This window comes from Odocoileus virginianus, unplaced genomic scaffold (assembly GCF_023699985.2).
Source record: "Odocoileus virginianus isolate 20LAN1187 ecotype Illinois unplaced genomic scaffold, Ovbor_1.2 Unplaced_Scaffold_2, whole genome shotgun sequence".
Taxonomy (NCBI): Eukaryota; Metazoa; Chordata; class Mammalia; order Artiodactyla; family Cervidae; genus Odocoileus; species Odocoileus virginianus.
Genome location: NW_027224264.1, coordinates 5,297,933 through 5,319,875, shown reverse-complemented (window position 1 = coordinate 5,319,875; position 21,943 = coordinate 5,297,933). Strand labels below are relative to the sequence as shown.

The following is a 21,943-nucleotide window of genomic DNA, read 5'->3' as shown; positions in this document are numbered from 1 at the left end:
AACAAAAACGACCCTTTATGCCTCCTCCTGCGGTAGCAAGAGGCTAATGAATTCAGGGTAATGAGGAAGATGTGTCTGGAATGGAGCAAGGAAGAGGCAAGAAAGAACCTATGATGATGATTAGATAAGGCCAGTTAAAGGAGGGCCTCAGAATACTGGCCTGAGGAGGTGGGGGCTTAATATAGTAGGTAGCAGGGAACTGTTCTAAGTTCTTTATCAGAAAGATATTACAGTTGAAATTTGTTACTTGTTATTTTTGAAATTGGTTACATTTGTTATAATTGAAATGTGAAATTTATTGTTACAACTGAAATTTGGCAACTACTTAGCAGGTTTGCCTCTATAGATATTTTGGCCTTCCTCAGTAAGAGGATGGCTCATTGCCTCAGAATTGAAAATGTCCTTGTTTGCTTAATTTTCCCATTGCTGCTGGAGCAAAACAGGGTTATGCATTTTCAAAACTCTGACCTTCACATAGCAGTAAATCTTGAAGCTGTTATTAAATTATGTTTTTAGTGTCCAAGGAAACTTTGTCCCTCTTCGCAAACGCTGAATGTCATCAGCAAGAATGTTGAACTGGTCCTATGGGTGGTTCTACATGTTTACTGTGCTCTAGAGATAGGACATATGTATAAGGACAGATGGCTGCCCCTGTCAGGGAGGACTTACAGCAAAGGCTTATTTCTGTTATGGGGGCTCAAGGGCCATTGTGGAGCTCTAATCCTTGGAACTTCCTGCTGTGCCAAGCTTCCTTAGAGCCACCCTTAATGACTGCTATGGGAGCAGTTTCAAGCAGCCCCCAGATTCCCAAGAGAGCTCTTCTCTGACCACTTACAGTCCTTAGAGTCTGACTCACCATCCGTACACTTGATTATTGGTCTTATCTTATTTAGCTCTTTCATATGTTAGTTATGTTTCCCCAACAAAATTAAGTTCCATTTCTCTTGTTCTTCATTTGTTAGACCCATAAATACTTGTTGGCTGATTGTGCTGATAAAAGAACAGCAGCAAAAAACATAGCAAGTAAACTATTACTAGAGTACAGACCACTAGTGCACACTGCTGGTCTGTGAGGCAGCCCTGTCATGGAATCTGTCTGGTTTCTTACAACTTCCACTCATGAATCTCTTTTGAAGTTTTTTGTGTGAATCGAAGTCTATGTCATTATGATTGTCCTTCCAATGAACTCTGGTGTGCTAGAGATGGGGGATGGGATACGGCACACCAGCCCAGCCTGGCACTGCTGGTTACTGCTGGTCAGTACCATCATGTGGCCCATGAGACGTGTGGGAGTCCTGTCATGTAGTCCAGCTGTGGAAGCCTGAAGCCGATCAAGAGGTTGAAAGAAGATGGCTTAAAGTGATGATGTCTCTGCAGGTGGCAGAAATGGAGATTTGGTGGGGACATAGTTGCATTTATAAAATTCACAAGGGAGAAAAGTCACTTCTAACTGCCTGGTATTCTGAAGACAAATGAGAGTTCTGTTTCAAGAAGTGTATGGATATCATTATTCATATCAATATAGATAGAAAGTACCACAGGGTTTCAAAGACAGTTTATATTTGTGGATGATAGATCCAGTCTTTCTCTAGGACAAATTAGTGATGTTTGAGGATACTCCTGACTTTTGAGGTTGATACTGGGAATTACCACCAAATCTTTGCATAGCTTATTCCTATTTAAGAGAGATCGCTAGCTTACTGCAATTATGGGACTAACCCAGGTGGGTATTAAAGGCAGAAGATGGGTTGTAGTTTGTGGTGGTCTTAGCCTCTGGCTTTCTTATTTCCCCTTATTCTGGGTAGAAAGGCCTGCTGGTCCCACATCTGCCTTCCCAGTCACACCCACTCACTAGTGACAACTGGCTGCCAGTAGCCTTGTCTCCGAAGAACAATACAATGGGCCTGTTGTGTACTTGTTGACACACAGAGTGGATTGTTTTAGCAGGTGCAGAAGATATTCTGTGTGGAGATTACAGAGACCTTTATCCTGGATGGCGAAGCATAATTCAAATCTAAGTTGTCCTTTGTCCGGTCAACAAGCAGGTGTTGAAATGAGACTTTAGTTAAGCTCGGTCCTTCAGGGTGTGGGGGCATCATTAATGTGTGTGTTTGTGTTCTATTCTCTCTGTATCTTTTCCCTCGAATAAAACAGTTTAAACTCCCATTGGTGGCCAATCAGATGGCTCTGATTTTTCTAAGGCTTTTCATTGGCAATGATACACCCAGGGCAGTCTGAATTCTGGAGATGTTACTTCTTTGTTTTCAAGAGTGATTTTAGGGATGGGCAGTGATGAGGAAGATGGCTATTTTTTGCCAGCGTGGTAATTTCACTTGGCTTGTCTCAGAGATGGAGCCTTGTGTTTCTCCTGTGTCCTTTTGGGTCCCTGATGAGTGCAGATGACTTTTCTGAATTCACTTCTTGACTATCTGTACTAGTGAAGGGGAGCAGTGGAAAAGAGGGTAAATCCACAAGCTTGTGCTATGCAAGGACTTTCATTACCCTGAACTCAGTTAGCCAGACCCTACCCTTGGATTTTAGGAGAAGAAAGAAAATCATACAAAAGCAAGCTGAGAGCAAGGATTTTGTTAAAAAACAAACGAGCAGGCAAGCAAACAAAAAGCCACAGAAATCGTTTGCAAATTCACTCCGTATGTTCACCTTCATGGCAAATTGCTCAGCCAAGCAGTAAGGTTGGTTCCCACCCGCCATGCAGTTGAGTGTGTGGCAGGGAGGCAGGAGAAGGATCTCATGGGGATTGTTCCAAACGTGCAGTGAAGGTACAGCCTGGGGTTAAAGGTCTACTCTGAGTGGACAGCGGTGTGCTTAATTAATCCCCATGCTGATGAGGTAAGCCTTTTTCCTTAGCTTACTTTCTTCACTCTCCCTCTGGTCCTTGTTCATCTACTTATAGTTAGCTTCCAAGACAAGATTTCTGTGTTGAAGGAGGAAATATGCATCAGGAGAAGGAGAATAAAAATAGGTCAGTGATAACTCTCATCACGTATTCCCATTTATTTGGTTTGATATTCAGTTCAACTGGACAAGTATTTGTTGATAGCTTCTTTGTTCCCATACTTGTATTAGGCTCAGGGAGATAGATCCATGATGATAATGCTAATAGCTGACATTTACTTAGCATTTACTATGTGTCAAGAGCAGTTCGAAGCATTTTATTTATATTCATGCTTTTGAGTCACACAACCACCCTATGAAATACTACTATTATCATCTTCATTTCATAGGTAAGGAGACAGAAGTTAACTCAGTTACCCCAACTAGGAGCTGGTAGAGCCAGAATTCAAACCCAGGCGTTCCCACTCCTAAATGGCAGGGTTCTTGCTCTTTGGAAGTTTAATTGGGATGAAGTCAACGTAGTGAAAAACAGTGCAGTTTAGGATAGGCCTTTGGAAGAGGCAAGACCTCGCTAAATCTCAGATTCTTCAGCTATCACAGATGTAGTATGAGAAATGGATGCTACAGTGCATCTGAAGAGCCAAGTGCATATGGTGTGTGCTCAATAAGTTGTGGCTGTAATGGTGACAATGATGGCATTGCTGGCTTTGGATCTGAAAGGCCAGTAGAGCTGGGATATCCAGAGAGGGAGAGGAATGGCCTTCCAGGTGAGTTAAGGGGAAAGAGGGGAAGAAATATGATATTGAGAAGGGGTGCTAAAGAGATACAGTTTTCTTATTCACTTGCTTATGGTCACTGGTCACCTACTGGCTGAACTAACTGAGGAAGGAAGAGGAGTGAGTGGATGTTGCAGAGTCAGGCAGCATCTCTGAAGCTTTTCAGTGGCCTTTGAACATGCTGGACATACCATCTGTTTGACACTGGGACTCTGCTTCATGGCTGGTCCTTATCTTTTCTTCCCCCTCCTTGAGCTCAGGCCCAATGTCAGATGAGTAAGTACAAAAAGCTCTGGACATTCCCAGAATGAGAGCAACCTGTGGTGCTTACAATCCAGGCTCAGTTACATCCCGGACCTTAATAGGTATGAGCCTTTGCTGAAGTGCATAGGAAATGTGGCTCCCAGCAGGCTGATGGGAGGGACTAGGCTTGGGGGTATCAGAGGTCCCTTAGACTTATCTCCTGTATATTACAGGTAGCATCAATCAATGATGTATTTGTTGAGCTCCTAGTATGTGCAGAACCATATGTTAGGAGGTTTTGGTAATTTGAGAAAAGTAAAGAATATGTCCCTGGCCTTGAAGTACTGTGATTTTGTTGTGGAGACCAGAGCGACACACTGGTAGTAATTGGGGGTCAGTATTGGGTAGGAATAACCAAGTGTTCAATTGTCTACTTTCTTCAGATGCCGCTACCTGGCTGTTCAGCTGTCTCCTGCCATCCCTGTGTTCGCTGCCATGCTATTCCTGTTCTCCATGGCTACCTTGCTGAGGACCAGCTTCAGTGATCCTGGAGTGATCCCTCGGGCCCTACCAGATGAAGCAGCTTTCATAGAAATGGAGATAGGTGGGTTTTCTGACCAGCTGGCAAGATGCTGTACAATGAGTGGCTTTGATTGGTAAGGGAGTGGAATCATAATTATAGTTGCAGATTAACACTCACTTCCTGTCTTTTCCCCCAGAGATCCTGAATCTGAGATTGTTACCAGTCAGTAAAGAATGTGAACTTCATTCTTCCCTCTTTTGGGTTGCATTTCAGGAAGGATTTCTTACCAAGGTCCTGCTACACTGTTTCCAAGAGGATTTTTTTTTAATTAAAAAGATAAAAACTTTTTGGGGATCATCAATTCATTTGATTTTTTTGAATGAAAACTATAAACCTCTTCATAAAAATATTCTTATAGGCATCACACACATGCAACTTTTTAATATTTATTTTTATTTATTTATTTGGCTGCTGCTGGGTCTTAGTTGTGGCACATGGGATTTTAGTTGTGCATGCATGTGGGATCTAGTTCCCTGACCAGGAATTGAACCTGGGCCCCCTGCATTGGGAGCTCAGAGTCTTAACCACTGGACCACCAGGGAAGTCCCTGGATATAATTTCAGGACTTCATAGATCTTTTGAAGCACTTGCACAGGTTTCTAACTAAGAATTTCTGCTTTAGGGAAACACAGGATGAAAGGGGACACTTGTGGTGCCAGGAACCATTGAGAATTCTAGGAATGGTAAAGGAAGTAGTTATAAGCTCATCACAGTGCAGTCTGCAGCTCAGGGTAGGGCTCTTTGGGACAGAGATGAAGTGCTGTGCTAACCAGGAGCTAGCCAGGGTGCCTTCATGAATTGAAACAGAACATTCCAGAACTCGAGGAGGGGATATCCTAGGAGCTCACACTGCAAAAGAAGGCTCTGATGCCAGTACTCAGAGAGACTGGGAGCCCACCAGATCCAATAGCAGTCAGTGCCTGCCTAAGTTGTTCTTAAGTCTGATACTCAAGTAGCTAGAGTCAGCATCCAAGTCACGTAGAGTAGAAGAAAGGGACCCAGGACTTCTAAGACTGAAAGCCGTGGCAATGAAGCACTGATCCATGGTTAGCCTTTAGTTCCTTCAGGTGCTTTGTTGTTATTTTTGCTTGTTTGTTGGGATTTTATTAATAATAATATTATTTTATTTAATTAAAAAGATACAAACATGTTAGAGTTCTAATAGGTATTATATTGCATTTATATCTTATTTTTGAGAGAATTTATATTTATATAAATATTATATGCCTCTCCAAGAGGATAGTATATTTTTCTGTATTTTCAGACTGAATTTTGTACCCTTTGATACAATTTTTATTGTTTTTAATTTAATTTCTGTACTTCTCATCCTGAGTTTTTTCCTAATGCTTATATGCGTGCTGTTGTCAAGGAAATGTTTTCTCCCAGTTCTAGTTGGTTTCTTCCCCCCCCTCACAGTTTTATTGAGATATAATTGACATGTGACATTGTGTAAGTTTAAGATGTACAATGTTTTGATTTGATATTCTTGCTTGGAAAGCTTCCAGCTTTTGTATTTCTTTTGTTTATTTAACTATGTTTATCTTGCTTCTTAGTGGATTTCTTTTCGAAAAATTTCAGCCTGGTTTAGTTGTGCTAAGGGGACATAGGTTTGCGCACATCTGAGCTCAGACTACTTAGGGATGCAGTGAGGGTGGGAGTTGTGGGAAGGAAACAGGTGGGGTTTGTTGGCACAGCTGGAGTTGGGGAAGACCTGGGCTAGTTAGCAGCAAGATAGGAAGGGACAGTTGTGAGTGTAGGCTTTGCTCTCTCTGGGTTATTCTTTTATCATCCTCTTTCCATTCACATGTGGAGAAACTGAAGGTCAAGGCAGTGCTTTGACGTGATCTTGCCTCTCACAGCAGACGGTTAGCAAGGTTAGCTCTGTTTTGCCAGATTGCTGGGCCCAGGGCCCAGTCTTGAGCTGTCAGGTTGTTACCTCTGCATTTAGCATGTTTCTCTCAATAGTAGAGTGTATTCTTGAGTTCATACATATGTTTATGTTAACAAGTTTTTGTCAACTTACATTTGGCCCTGTACTAGGTATGCTGTGGGTGGGGGCTGGGTAGGGGAGAGAAGAAGACATGTGGTCCCCTTGCATAGTAGCCCGCCTCACGGGGAGGGTGAGCCATGAACTCTGTCTCCCAGGTGCCTTCATGCAAAGCACATGCAGAGGAATGTTAAGGTGACATGCTGGTACTTATATCATCCTCTAATGAATAGCTCTCCCCTTTCTTTTAAGACTTATGTCACACTGTTATTGTTTGATTTCACAGCATCCACCCCACTCTGCAAAAAAAGGAAAAAAGTTCCATATGGCAGATATTTTTAAAATCAAAGTGAATTGAAAAAAATCTGTTTTTAGAATTATCCTGCACAGCAAGGGTGCCATGAGATAGGCACTCTCACATGCTCCAGATGGGTGGGCATGCATTAAATTGATACAGTCTGTCTGGGAGGCGGTTTGGCAATAAGTGACATGGGCTTTAAGGTTCTTACCCTTTGACTCAGTAATTTCACATCTCTCAGGATTAGCTAAAGGAAGTAATCTGGGATGTACACAAATAATGGTAGAAGGATTTTTAATGCATCATTTTTTTTCTTTTTCCTAGCTATTTTAATGACAGCAACTTAATATATTACTGCTCAGACTTCAACATGTTTTCCTTTTTTTCTTTATGATTTAGCAATAAATTTTAACACATAAACATATTCTTGAGGAAAAGGAGGAGATTGTGATTAGGGTGGAGATCAAAGGGAACAAGCTTTGTCTTTAATGTTTTAAGTTTTTGCATACAACATCATTTAAATAGCAAAATTCCAGAGACAGCTTAAATGCCCAATAACATGGATTGGTTAAAATAATTGCAGTACATGCATATGATACAATATAGATAATGATGTTTTCAGAAAAAAACAACTGTGGAAAAATGCCCATTGTATAATGTTAAGTGAAAAATACAAGGTATAAAATTGTATCTATAATATAATATCAAATTTAAAAAATTATGAATGTTTGTTTATCTGTTGAATAGAGGGAAATACACCAAAATGCATAAATATCCCTGAGTTGAGAGATTTTCAGTGATTTTTCTTATCTCCTATTTGTATTTTCTGTTTTTTCAAATTTTTTTGCAATAAGCATGTATCACTTATTTTTAAATAATTGTTTTTATGATTCTAAATATTGCCAGTTTTTTCATGCATATATTTACTTTTGCAAGATAAAATCCCTTATACCTGTTTCTTTTTAGCATACATTTTCATTTTTCAGTATGTTGTGAACATTTTCCTGTGTCATTTAAAATGCATACATGATTTAAAATGGCTACATAATATTTCATCCCATGTGTGTATCATAATTTACATAACCAATCTACTACTATGATATTGATGTTATTTTCAGTCTTTCACTATTAAAAGGGAGTTCTGTGACAAATACTCTGCGTTAACATCTTTTGTACATCTCTTTGTAATTTGGTAAGTTCCTAGAAGTTGAATTGCTGGGTCAAAAGTATACACATTTAAAATTTTGGTAGTCACTGCTATATTGCTTACTGGTACCTCCTCCCCATCCTTGCCAACACTGAGTATTTTTCTTTCTAATATTTGTTAATATAGAAAGTGGAAATGGTAACTTTGTGTTAACTTTTTATTTCTTGTGGTTATAGGTAAAGTTGGATGTTTTCATTTCATATATTTTTTAGCCATTTTTATTTCTTCTTATATGAATGTTTTTCTTTGTTATCAGCCAAAAAGCTTGAAGAAACACTTTTTTACATGTAAACAAAATAATTGCATGGCACTCAGTGGAGTTTTGGGAAGATACTCTTGTGATGTTGAGAGTCTAGTCTGGAGATGACAGTGGGCCTAGGGAACCTTTGATTATTCTCATTGCTCTTGGAGGGATGGTATTAACTGTCTTTACTGATCTACAGAAGCTACCAATGGTGCGGTGCCCCAAGGCCAGCGACCACCCCCTCGTATCAAGAATTTCCAGATAAACAACCAGATTGTGAAACTGAAATACTGTTATACATGCAAGATCTTCCGGCCTCCCCGGGCCTCTCATTGCAGCATCTGTGACAACTGTGTGGGTGAGTAAAACCAAAGGGGCTTTGCCTGGGGGAAAGGCTGAGTTGAAGAGAATCAGACTGATTTTGAAAAATCAGTGGGGATGAGAAGATAGATTTAGATAGAAAATGAGCTAGATTTAGTTAAGAAACTTGAGATAGGAAACAAGCTTCTGAACAGTTGTAAATCAACTGTACTTCTGTAGATCAGATCATAATTTAAATATCCTCTAGTCTAAAAATTAAAAAAAAACCTCTTGTAAATGAAGAGATAAACTTTACCTGTGTTTCAAATCTGATTTTTCCTCTGCTGAATCTGTTTCAAGTGGAACCCATCTTACAGAGGGGGAGGAGAATTCTAGTCCACTGGAGGGCAGCATCGAGGAAGGAAGGGCTAAATAAGAAGTGGTGTTCCCAAGAAGAAAAAAGTTGCTAGCACTGATTGAATTTCTCGTATTTATTAGGCACTGTGCTAAGTGCTTTCCCTTTCTCTCATTTAAGACTTATAAAAACACCATAAGATAGATATTATCCCCATTTTACAGATGAGGAAATAGGTGAAGCACCTTTGTGTATGTTTGTATGAAGCTGGAAAGGGTCTAATTCCAAAATCCTCATTTTTTCTTTCTCTGCTTCTGCTTCAAGTGTGGCAGGTGTATGTGTACATAATATAGGGTCTGTGCTTCTGTCTGCATATATATGTGACTTAATTGTAATCACTGCCTAGTGTATGCTGAGCCCTGGGAAAGATCAAAAATAGACAGTAAATACGTCTGTTGAAAGGCAGATGTGTGCAGTTCCTTATATTATCAATAGGCATTCTTCCAGCATTCTTTGTATGTGCCATGGAGCATGCCTGAGTACATTGCTTTCCTCTTATCAGCCAGTTCTTTTTAGATTAAGGGTGGGAAGATGTATCTTACTTTAAATGGTAAAAGCTATATGTAGATAGGATTTTTATAAATTGAAACATTTTAAGTGAACCAGGAAACTTGATACTTCAAGAAAGTCTGATGTGATGGTTTTCAGAAAGAATTTCCTCTCCTTATTAATATTCTTAAACATAAAGAGCTCATGCAAGTTGGTTTTTTTAAGAAGAAGCCCTAATATTTCAGTAGAAATATGGACAGCAGATAAAACAGGAAATGCAATTACTTAGTTAACCTGAAAAAAGTGTTCATCTCTATTCAACATCAAAGAAAAAAATTAAAACAAGATCTTTTTAAATCTAGAAATTCATCAAGGATAACTTGATAATGCTTCGTCCTACACTGGTGAGAGTATAAATTGGAACAAACTTTTTGGAAGGCAACCTAGTAAGATTCACGCCTTAGAACATGTATACTCCTTGATGCCACTAACTTGCTTTCTAGGGATCTATCCTAAGAAAAGTAATTAAGGATATGGTAAAAGATTTAGGTATGGACATATTTACCTCTAGATTATTATAATAATGAAAAATTGGAAAGAGCCTTATTGTTCGCCAGTAGATAGATGGTCAAATAAATTGTGGGACATTCATACAGTAGACTTCTGTCTATGGGAAAAGCTCATCCTAGAGAGCGGAATGAAATAAAATAGAAGATAGGCTACATTTGTAGTGTGATCTCAGTTACCCATTGAAAAGATATAAGTATATATAAAGAATTATGCATGGAAGTACTCCAGAATGCTTATTGTCTATTATCTATAGGCTGTGGGATTATAAGGGATTTTGTTTCCTTCATTAGAAAAAAAATTATTTTCAAGTTTTCTACAATGAGCGTGTACTAGTTGTATTATTTTTAAAAAGTGTGATTTTAATATAGTAAAAATATATCTGTATAAATATGTATTTCCCAATGTTTTTTATATGGCAGGTTTATTTAAAGTAAGGCTATCTTTATTCCTTTTTCTGAAAAGATATTGCAGCCCTTTAATTAGGAGATGCACCATTCTTAACACTTATTTTTTTGACTGGTACACAGCTTATTGTGCTTTAAAAATGATGTATTTTATTCTTTGTGGGGTTTTTTGATTCATTAAAATAATACACATTCATTATAGAAAAGATGGAAAGTACAGGTATAAATAAAACTTAATCCCAGACTCACTCTCCATTTTGTTGTATTTCCTTCTAGTCTTTCTCTCGTTTGTAAAATTGGATCATACATGATAGAGTTTTTAGTCCTGCCTTTGTCACTTAATGTAATATCCTGAGCATTTTTCTACATCTTTAATAAATGTTTTTTGAATATATTATTGTTATTATTTTGGCTGCACTGCATGGCCTGTGGGATCTTAGTTCCCTGACTAGGGATTGAACCCACATCACCCCTGCACTGGAAGGCAGTGTCTTAACCACTGGACCGCCAGGGAAGTCCTGGAATATGTTATTTTAATGACTGCATAATCCATCATATGGCTATATTCTAGTCTATTTAGGCAATCTGCTATCAGTATATATTATTCACAATCCTATTTCATTCATTATTATAACACATTAATCAAAATTATTAAGTTTAGGGATGTGGTGAAATTGGAACCTTCATACTTTTCTGGTGGGAATGTAAAATGGTGCTGCCGCTGTGAAGAATACTTTGGCAGTTCTTCAAAAAGTTAAAATTCTATGGCTCAACAATTCCACTCCTGGATATATACCTGTATTAGTGTGCTTGGGCTGCCATAACAGAATACCACAGACGAGTAACTTAAATAACAGAAATTAATTCTGTCATAGTGCTGGGTGTTAGTGGTCCAGAATCACAGAGGCAACTGGGTGGATTTCTGGTGAGGATTGCAGGCGGCCACCTTCTGGCTGTGTCCTCACCTGGCCTTTTCTCTGTGCTCGCATACTTCTGGTGTCGCTTCCTTTTCTTATAAGGCTGCCAGTTGTATTGGATTAGGGCCCCACCCTTATGATCTCATTTAACTTTAGTTATCTTCTTAGAGGCCATATCTCCAAATACAGTCACATTGGAGCTTAGGGCTTCAACATGTGAATTTTAGGGAGGGGGGGATGACACAATTCTGTCCATAGCAATACCAAAAAGAATTGAAAAACAGAAACTCAAACATATTTGTACATCAGTGTTCACAATAGCCAAAAGATGGAGGCAATCCAAGTGTCCCTCAACAAATGAACAGATAAGCAAAAATGTGATATAGCCATATGGAATATTTTCAGTCATAAGGAGGAATGAAGTGTTGATACATGCTACAACATGGATGAGTCTTGAAAACATGCTGAGAGAAGTCAGACACAAAAGGTCATATATTGTATGATTCCACTTAAGTGAAATATCTAGAATAAGCAAATCCATAGAGATAGAAGATTAGAGGTTACCAGGGGCTGGGAGAAGGGGAAAATGGAAAGTTACTACTTAATGAGTACAGAGTTTCTATTTAGGGGTGATGAAAATTTTTGGAAATAAGTAGTTGTGATGGTTGCACAACACTGTGAATGTAGTTAATGCCAGTGAATTTTACACTTAAAATAGGTTAAAATGGCAAATTGTATGTTTTATATATTTTACCATAATAAAAAATTTAATGAAAAAGTATTGACCCTAAATTCCTGTGCTCTTCTCTATTTCCTTATGAGAAATTACTGAAAATGGATTTATTCGGCCAAAGGGATGTGAACATTATTAAGGCTCTTGATACATATGCCCAAATTGCTTTCCAGAAAGGTTCTATCAATTTGTAATTCCACAAAATTATACATTTTACCCTGTTCTCACTAGCATTGAATATTATTTTATATATCCTTATTTTGATAGGCAAAAACTTTCTTATTGTTGTATTAGTATTTCACTGGCTTATTAATGAATCAGAAGACTGAATATATGTTTATGTGATATTATTAACTGTTTTGCTTTTTGACTATTTTCTTGAAGGAGTATTTGTATTTAATTATTGATTTATAAGGACTTTTAACACACTAAGTTACAAAATTCAAATATATTCCTGTTGGGTTTTCTTCCTCTTTAATTTTCCTGGTAGCATTTTTAACATATAGGAAATATTTTTTAAAGTGTATGAAGTCGAACCTTTTCTTTGTCATCTGTGTTTTTTTCTATTACTTTTATGCTTAGAAAGCCCTTCTCCATTCAGGAGACAAATGTTCACCTAGTATTTTTGGTTTTTTTAAGGTTTCACTTTGTTTTTAACATTTAACTCTTTAATTCATCTAGAATTATTTTAGATAAATAGTGTGATGGAAAAAGATTGAACTTTATTTTCAGTCAAGTAACCAATTGTTGATGGAATGGTACTGCCTTTCATCACTTTCACTTTCACCACTGGTTTTGTAGCACTGCCTTTCCCAGACGGAAGATTTTTATATATTCTATTTATGGGTGATTTCCATTCCATTAAGCTATGCCACACCTTTTAAGGTGTATAATTTTTTACTAACTGGAGTTTAAGAAAAACCACACTATTCATTTTTCAAAATTCCCTTGGCTATTTATACTGATTCATTCTTCCTGCACTTAGTAGACTCATGTACTAAGACTTTTCTTTGGAAAAATGAGCTCTGTGCTGTTAACTGACAGTGAGACAGATCACTTAACCCCTTAGTATCCCAGTTTCCTTATCTGTAAAATGGAGAAAAGATTATCTTCTTTTGCCCATCTTCCAGGGTGGTTGTGGGGATCGAAGGAGATGGCTGTGAAAACATTGCGAAAAATAAAAACCAGTATTTTTTACAGTTGCAGTACGCAAGGAGCCTAGGGGTCTGGGAATTAGGTATGAAGTGGATGGTGGATGTTGTGCTTCGTTTTGGAGGCTTTGGCGCTGGACTGTCTCTTTCTCCCACAGAGCGCTTCGACCATCACTGCCCCTGGGTGGGGAATTGTGTTGGAAAGAGGAACTACCGCTACTTCTACCTCTTCATCCTATCTCTCTCCCTCCTCACGATCTATGTCTTCGCCTTCAACATCGTCTATGTGGCCCTCAGTGAGTATACAGGGCAGTGTCTGTTGTTGGAAGGGTGGGTGGGGGGAGAAGACTTGAGGACAGCTTAGGGGAGTGGTTCCATATCCTGGGGGCACTTTCCCATCGCAAAGGCACCTTAGGACCAGTTATAAGTGAGCACTACTGTCTGCTCCTGAGCAGAGCTCCAAACCTCAGGATTTACTGAGCATGCTGACCTTCTCAGTGGCCCTCTGCTGGGTATCGGGACCATAATTACTGGTTTGTCCCTAGAGTACCTGGCATGTCCCAGGTGATCCCAAAGGCGGGGGATATATTTTTGGTGTATGTGTCCTCTCTTCTGCCTCATAAGACCTTCTTGGTGTCACGTGGTAGAAGGGGTTATACCAGAGAAATGTCTTTTAGTGGCTCATGGTCTGCTTTGGAAGATAGAAAACACACACTTGTGCACGTCTGCACATGCACACATCCCCACACATCCAATAACCCAAGGACAGACAGGATGTGAAGTTAAAGGAGTGGTCTTTCTCAGGGTAGCTCCCTGGGAAGAGATGAGTGCTGAGCTGGGTTTTGAACAGTGGAGGGATATAGATTGGTGAAGAGAGAGGATTTTTCTTGGATATTCCTGGTTTCTTTCACCTATAAATGCATTTCCCCCTCCATGCCCATAGCTGGAGGTTAGGGAGAAGGGAGGGGAGCCAGATGCTGGGCTTGTGGCTGACTCTTTAGTCCAGTATTGGGTCCTGCATTGGAAAGGTGAACCGTTTAGTCAAGAGAGCACCAGCTTGTAGGTGAGTCCCTTACCTGAATGAGGGCTTATCTCTTGCCAGCTTGTAACAAGGATGGGGGGGGAAGAAAGTGAGTAGGCACTAGAGTATGTGGGTATTTTTTACTGAAGTTACTAATCTTTCTACTCCTCCTCCCAATTTCACAGAATCCTTGAAAATTGGCTTCCTGGAGACATTGAAAGAAACTCCTGGAACATATCCTCCCCTGGCAGTAGGTCCCTGTGCAGCCCTCTTAAACTACTTTTCAGCGTGCTTTCTGTCTGCAGTTCTCCACCATCTCATTTTTCAGACGTCAGAGACTGCCAATGTCTAAAATTGAAAAATGTAGTCTTAGTGGTAGCAACCAGAATGGAAAATGGCTGGGGCTTAAAGGGAGGTCTTTTTTTCACCCTTGCCTCCACTGCTTCCCTCCCAAGTCCTTCTGATCCCAGACAGCCCTGCCTTCTCTAGTGGGCTGTACTTTGCTTTCAATAGACCTCTTGTGTCACTAGAAGTCCCACCTTCCTGTTACAGCTAAGGCTTATTTTGTACGGCAGTTACATTTTTGAGAAGGAGATTCAATTGGGATTTCTAGAAATCACATTCTGGTTTTTTTTCCCACCAATTTTTTGTTTATAGAGTTTGTTTTCCGGTGGCAGAGATGACCATCGTTGTTTTGCTTTGGACCCCTCCTAAATGTCCCTTTCAAAGAGCCAGTGATGAATAAACAGACAAACATCTAAATACACTAAATCTGTTAGAGAGCTCCTTGTAGTGTATAAACAGGAGTCTGTTACTTTTCATGAGGGATAGAGCCAGTGAGTTTAGAATTCATCCATTGTTATAAGTGGATATATATTTGTGATGTACGTTCCAAGGGGTAAAGATGGTGTGATTGGTGCCATGAGCATGGGCCGAGGCATTAAGTCCCCTGGTGTGGCTTCTTCAACATTCCTTAACAACAGCTCACTGTTCTAGAAGTACTCATTTGCTTCTTCACGCTCTGGTCCGTCGTGGGACTGACTGGATTCCACACTTTCCTTGTGGCTCTCAACCAGACAACCAATGAAGATGTGAGTCAGCTTTTCCTCTCCTCATCACATATTCTTCTACCAAAAGCCTATTCTCTAATTACCTGCTAGAGAACTGTCTCCAGGGTCTGGGAGGTTGAGGCAGGCAGAAGCCAGGTGTGGGAGATGGTTAAACCAGGTGTGTAGAAGAATAAGCAGACTGTTTTTTTGGGAGCTGAATGCCCATAGGGAATGAGGAAGAAGAGATTGAATGGTTGGGTAGGCACAGGTCTTCAGATGTTCATACATCCTTAAAAGTTAACTAACTGGGTTTGGAATGGAGAGGGATAGTTGCATTGAATTACATCCTTGCTTTTATTTTATTTTTTTAAAAAATATTTATTTTTATTTATTTAGCTTATTTAGCTGCACAGGGTCTTAGTTGCGGCACATGGGTCTTTTAGCTGTGGCATGTGGGATCTAGTTCCCTGACCAGGGATCGAACCTGGGCCCCCTGCATTGGGAGCTCAGAGTCTTAGCCACTGGACCAGCAGGGAAGTCCCTACATCCTTGCTTTTAAAAAGTTACTGATTAATCCATATTTATTGTAGAAAATCAGAAACTAAAGATAAACAAAAAACAGCAAATAAGTCCCTGTAATTTTACCTCCTAGGCCTCACCATTGTTATGGTATGATCTGTAGTCTTCTAGACTTGTCTAGACTTGTTCCCATGTTTGTTTATGTGAGTATATTATGTTTTTTTTTCAGTCTGGATTTCTTTTTTTAAAAATAAAGTTATTTATTTTAATTGGAGACTAATTACTTTACAATATTGTAGTGGTTTTGCCATACATTGACATGAATATTATGTATTTTTAAATGGAAATAATATATAACACTCAGGTATCTGCATTTTCAACTCTATTGTGAATACTTTTCCATGGCTATGCATATATTTCTTTTTTTTTCCTATTGTGGTAAAAGACATGTAGCATAAAATGCACCACCTTAAACCATTTTTAAGTGCACAATTCAGTGGCATTAGTACATTGACAGTGTTGTGCAACCATTGCTACCATCCATCTCTAGAACTTTTCCATCTTCCCATGCTCTATGTATTTCTTCAACATAATGTTTAATGTAAGCCTTGGCTTTTATCTTTCAGATCAAAGGCTCATGGACAGGGAAGAATCGTGTCCAGAATCCCTATAGCCATGGCAACATTGTGAAGAACTGCTGTGAAGTGCTGTGTGGCCCCTTGCCCCCCAGGTACTCAAAGGACTGGAAGGTTCTGGAACTCTTGGGACAAGCAGTTAGACCCAATCCTGTCACCTGGTCTGATGCGTTCTTCTGAACATGGCCTCTTGGTGTCAAAAGAGGGCTTCCCAGGGATTGTCCCTGGGTGCCATATCTACATGGACCATAGACCACAGGCTGGTTGTTTTGAAGGAATGACCTTTCATTCTTATTTCATCTGTTTATTCCTTTGTTAATGTGGTATTCTATGATTTGTGGAAGAAAGAAGTGAATGTGTGTGCTTGGATCAGGCTAGACTGCCAAAGGGCAGGTTTGTGTTTTCCAACACACACAGAAAGCAGATGTGGGTGGATGGACAGGTGGATGCAAAGTGTTTTGTTAACTCTGCTGTCTCCTTCAGTGTGCTGGATCGAAGGGGTATTTTGCCACTGGAGGAAAGCGGAAGTCGACCCCCCAGTACTCAAGAGGCGAGTACCAGCCTTTTGCCTCAGGGCCCAGTAAGTGTTCCTGACTTTTTTTTTTTAAAGCTTTTAGACTTTAAGACTGATTCTGTGGTAGAAGGTATAGGCTAAATTTATACCTTAGCGATATAATTAGGCAATTTTGTGTCCAATCACTCCAGCTTCCCTGTGTCTGCTTCTGTGCTGACATTTTCTTAAGATCTTTGTGCCCTTGACATAGATTAAGATCTAGTCGTTTCTCCAACATTTTGTGCCAGCCAGTGTGCTAAGGATATACCAATGAACAAGGCATGCGATGTCCCTGCTCTTACAGACCTCATTGTGTAGTGGGGATGAGAGACAATAAAACAGGCTATTAGTTGGTACAGTGACAAGTGTCTTGATGAGGGAAAAATAAAATGCTATAGGAGCAATGATAGTGGTCAGGGGAGTGGGTTGGAGTTAGTGGTGTGGTTACCTTGATAGAAGGGGGCTGCTTCTCTGGAATATGCAGGTGTTATGGAAACTCTCCCAGCTATACTGCTCAGATATGCTTTAATAACGTATGTTCCTAAGAAGTTATTAGTTGAACTTTCTTTTTAAATAATAGCTCTATTGAGATATGATTCAGATACCATAAAATCTCAGTTAAAAATGTAGGATTCACTGGTTTGTAATATGTTCACAGAATTGTGCTATCATCAGAGCTATCAATTTTAAAACATTTTCATTGCCTTTCCCTCCCCCGCAAAACCCTGTACCCATTAGCAGTCACTGTTCCTTTCCCCCCAGTTCCCTCAGCCCCATCCCCAGGCAACTGTTAATCTGTTTTCTTTTCCTGTAACTTGTTTGTTCAGTATATTTCATGTAAATGCAGTCGTATTATATGTGGTCTTTGTGACTGGCCTCTTTCATTTAGGATTGTATTTTCAAGGTTCATCCATGTTGTAGCTTGTGGCAGTACTTTTTTCCTTTATATGGCTGGATAATATTCCATTATATGGATAGACCACATTTTATTTATCCATTCATCAGTTGATAGACATTTAGATTGTTTCCACCTTTTGGTTATTATGAATAATGCTGAAATTAACATGTATATGCAAGTTTTTACATGGACATATGTTTTCATTTCTCTTGGCTATATACCTGGTAGTGAAATTACTGGGTCATATGATAATTTTATGTTTAACCTTTTGAGGAACTGCTGTACTGTTTTCCAAAGTGGCTGTACCATTTTCTCACCCCCACCAGTTGCATATGAGGGTTCCAGTTTCTCCATATCTTGGGCAACACTTGTTATTATCATCCACCATTTTGATTCTAGCCATCCTTGTGTGTGTGCAGCCATATATCATGGTAGTTTTGATTTGCATTTTCCTGATGCATAATGATATTAAGCATCTTTTCATGAGTTTATTGGCCAGTTGTATATCTTCTCCTTTGGAGAAGTGTCTATTCAGATCCTTTGTCCATTTTTTCACCATGTAATCGAAACAAAAATCATGTAGATGAATACAAAGATGAACATACATGCTTTAAACACTGACAAAATCTAGTTACAATATATTTTTAAACAAAGTTTTCTATTTTCACCATGTAATCGAAACAAAAATCATGTAGATGAATACAACCTTTGTCCATTTTTAAATTGGATTGTTTGGGTTTTTTTTTTTAATTGTTGAGTTGTAAGAGTTCTTTATTTTGTATGTAAATCCCTTAGAGATTTGATTTGCAAAGATTCTCCCATTTTATATAGTCTTTTCACTTTCTTGATGGTGTCCTTTCAAGCACAAAAGATTTCAGTTTTGTGTAGTCTAATTTATCTATTTTGGTTGTTGTTTTTGCTTGCGCTTGCATTGTCATATCTAAGAAACCATTGCCTAATCCAAGGTCATGAAGATTTATACTCTGTTTTCTTCTAAGGAGTTTTATAGTTTTAGCTCTTATATTTAGGTCTTTGATCCATTTTGAGTTAATTTTGTATGTTGTATGAGGTAGAGGGTTCAAGTTCTTTATTTTGCATATGGATATCCTGTTGTCTTGGCACAGTTTGTTGAAGATTATCCTTACTCTGTTGAATTGTTGTGGTACCCTTGTCAAAAATCAGTTGATCATAAATGTGAGAATCTGTTTCTGGACTTTCAGTCCTATTCCACTGATCAATAAGTTTATTCCTATGCCAGTATCACACTATCTGGGTTACTATAGCATTGTAGTAAGTTTTGAATTTATGAAGTGTGAGTCCTCCAAATTTATTCTTTATTTAATTGTTTTGGTTGTGGTTCCATATGACTCCTAGAATCAACTTATCAATTTCTGCAGATGTACCAGCTGAAATTTTGATGGGGATTGTATTGAATCACTCAGTCATGTCCGACTCTTTGCAACCCCATGGACAGTAGCCTGCACCAGGCTCCTCCGTCCCATGGGATTTTCTAGGCAAGAGTACTGGAGTGGGTTGCCATTTCCTTCTCCAGGGAATCTTCCTGACCCAGGGATCGAACCCAGGTCTCCCGCATTGTAGACAGACGCTTTACCGTCTGAGCCACCAGGGAAGTAATTTGGAGAATATTATCATCCTAACATGATTAAGTCTTCTGAGCCAATAATATGGGCTTTAATCTCATTTATGTAGGTCTTTTAAAATTTCTTTCAACAATGTTTTGTAGTTTTCAAAGTTTTATATTTCTTTTGTTACCCTTATTCATAAGTATTTTATTCTTTTTGATGTTATTATAATATAAATGGGCTTCCCTGGTGGCTCAGGTCATAAAGAATCCGCCTGCAATGCGGGAGACCTGGGTTTGATCCCTGGGTTGGGAAGATCCCCTGGAGAAGGGAATGGCTACCCACTCCAGTATTCTTTCCTGGAGAATTCCATGGACAGAGGAGCCTGGCAGGCTACAGTCCCATTGGAGTCACAAAGAGTTGGACATGACTGAGAGACTTTCACTTTCACATAATATAAATGAAATTATTTTGGAGACTTCCCTGACTGTATCATTCAGGAAATATTTTTAAAGCAGATATACCATCTGAAGATTTAGCCACCCTACCCTCTTTGGTTTAGAATCACTGTTCTAGTGAGCCACCTATTAGGGCCCAAAGAAGATTGAGAGCCACTGTGTCAGACCTTGTGAGACATGTATATTATAATATTCTGTTGTGAAAGAGGGAAGGTGATCTGTGTAATTATTTGTGGTCCTGTTTATTATTATCATGAATTATAATGGAAACATCTGTCCACAACAGGCAGTTAAGAGTAGAACTCAGACTTCAATTGCCTTCTGTTGAGAAGACAATAGTCTAGTTTTGGTTCTGAGTTTCGGGCTGGTGGGAGCATATCTCTAGCCATCAATGTGGTTAATGGGTTCAGAGGATGAGTTCAGTGTCTATGGATTATCTCCACTTGGTTTCTGTGGGAGACCTTTGTATTGACTTTGATATCTTTTCCTTCTCAGGCTCCAATAGACCATCTAAGCAATGAGATACCGGAGGACACCAGCACTCCTGAAGAGATGCCACCTCCAGAGCCCCCAGAGCCCCCTCAGGAGGTGATGGAAGCTGAGAAGTAGCCTATATATGGAAGAGACTTTTGTGTTTGATTAGGGCTGTGAGAGATTTAAGGGGAGAAGGTAAACCTGAGACAGAGAGAGAGTCAGCTGTTCCTCTCACTGTTTTTCTTTGGTCTTTATTCATCCTGTTGTAAACTGGCATTTTCTTGCTGCAAGCTTTTTTAATTTCTGGACTCTAAGCAGTCGCAGAAGATGTCAGTCACCTCTGGTAACTGGACAAATGGGTCCCTTGGGGCCTGGCACTGGTTTTCCATGGCCTCAGCCACGGAGTCTCTTTGGACTCCCCTCTCTTCCCTCCAGATCCCAGCTCTCTTGCTTGGGGTCACTGGCCCAATCCTGGGGTAAAGTTCCTTGAGACTGGCTCAAATCCCCTCAAGTTGCTGCATGTCACGAGTCCAGAGGCAGTCACAGAGACTGCTGGCCAGGGCATTCTACCTGGATTCTTGAGGCCTTCAGAATGGAGGAGGATGGAGAGTAGGGTTGGAGGATTCTCACGGCTCCAAAGTGCCAACATTGCCAGCAAATCCTTTCAGGAACGGGGCAGGTAGCTTCCAGTTGTATTTATTCGTGTAGCTCTCCTTTGTCCCCTGTCCACTCTCTTAACACCTAAGCCCCACTCTTTTCCCGTGAGATATATGTAAGTAGCTGCAGTATAGATAACAATTTACATTTCTTGTAGACTACCCAGAAACTTTTTACTACCTGTGCCATTCTCAATAAGAACTTATGAGATGCCAACGGCATGGCCCCTCGCACTCTCTGTCTCATCTCTCCTCCTCTCTCACTAGCCCCTTTTAATTTGCTTTCCTTTTGACTCTTGTTCCCGTTGGGAGCAGGAACGGCAGTAATAAAAGTCTGCACTTTGGTGGTTCCTTTTCCTCAGAGGAAGCCTGAGTGCTCACTTAAACACTACCCCCTCAGACTCCCTGTGTGAGGCCTGTAGAGGCCCTGTATGCACAAATGGGAAACCAAGGCACAGAGAGGCTCTCCTCTCCTCTCCTCTCCCCCTGTATCCCCTCAAAACAGAAAAAAAAATAATACAAAAAGAGGATAACAAGTACTTCCATTAGGCCTCGGCTGAGTGAGGAGGGAAAGCCCCGCACTGCTGCCCTCCCGGGTAACCCACTCCAAGGCCTTGGCCCATCTCGGGCTTGGTAACCACACCAGGGGCTTCCTCCAGGCCCCACTCTTCCAGCACTTCCACCGGCAGAGTCCCAGAGTCGCTTCACCCTGGGGGTGGGTTGTGGCCCCCAGTCAGCTCTGCTCAGGACCTGCTCTATTTCAGGGAAGAAAATTTATGTATTATATGTGGCTATATTTCCTAGAGCACCTGTGTTTTTCTCTTTCTAAGCCAGGGTCCTGTCTGGATGACTTCTGGGGAGGGGGGGAGTGTAAACCAGAACTTTTAATCTATTTGAAGGTGATTAAACTGTGTCTAATGCAAA

The 21,943-nt window shown here is 39.9% G+C and overlaps 1 protein-coding gene and 1 non-coding gene across 2 annotated transcripts in view; one reads left to right on the top strand and one right to left on the bottom strand.

Moving 5' to 3' along the window:
- ZDHHC9 (zinc finger DHHC-type palmitoyltransferase 9) overlaps window positions 1–21,943 on the top strand; it is a 28,001-nt gene extending 6,058 nt beyond the window's left edge. Inside the window, exons 2-9 of the mRNA XM_020889691.2 lie at window positions 4,319–4,479; window positions 8,394–8,552; window positions 13,332–13,469; window positions 14,380–14,428; window positions 15,183–15,285; window positions 16,389–16,492; window positions 16,881–16,977; window positions 20,385–21,943. Coding sequence (XP_020745350.2) covers window positions 4,319–4,479; window positions 8,394–8,552; window positions 13,332–13,469; window positions 14,380–14,428; window positions 15,183–15,285; window positions 16,389–16,492; window positions 16,881–16,977; window positions 20,385–20,498 — 925 coding nt within the window. The 3' untranslated portion in view covers window positions 20,499–21,943. The remainder of the gene's footprint in view (window positions 1–4,318; window positions 4,480–8,393; window positions 8,553–13,331; window positions 13,470–14,379; window positions 14,429–15,182; window positions 15,286–16,388; window positions 16,493–16,880; window positions 16,978–20,384) is intronic.
- TRNAR-CCG (transfer RNA arginine (anticodon CCG)) lies at window positions 4,928–5,000 on the bottom strand. The gene has a single exon. It is a non-coding gene; the product is annotated as a tRNA-Gly (tRNA).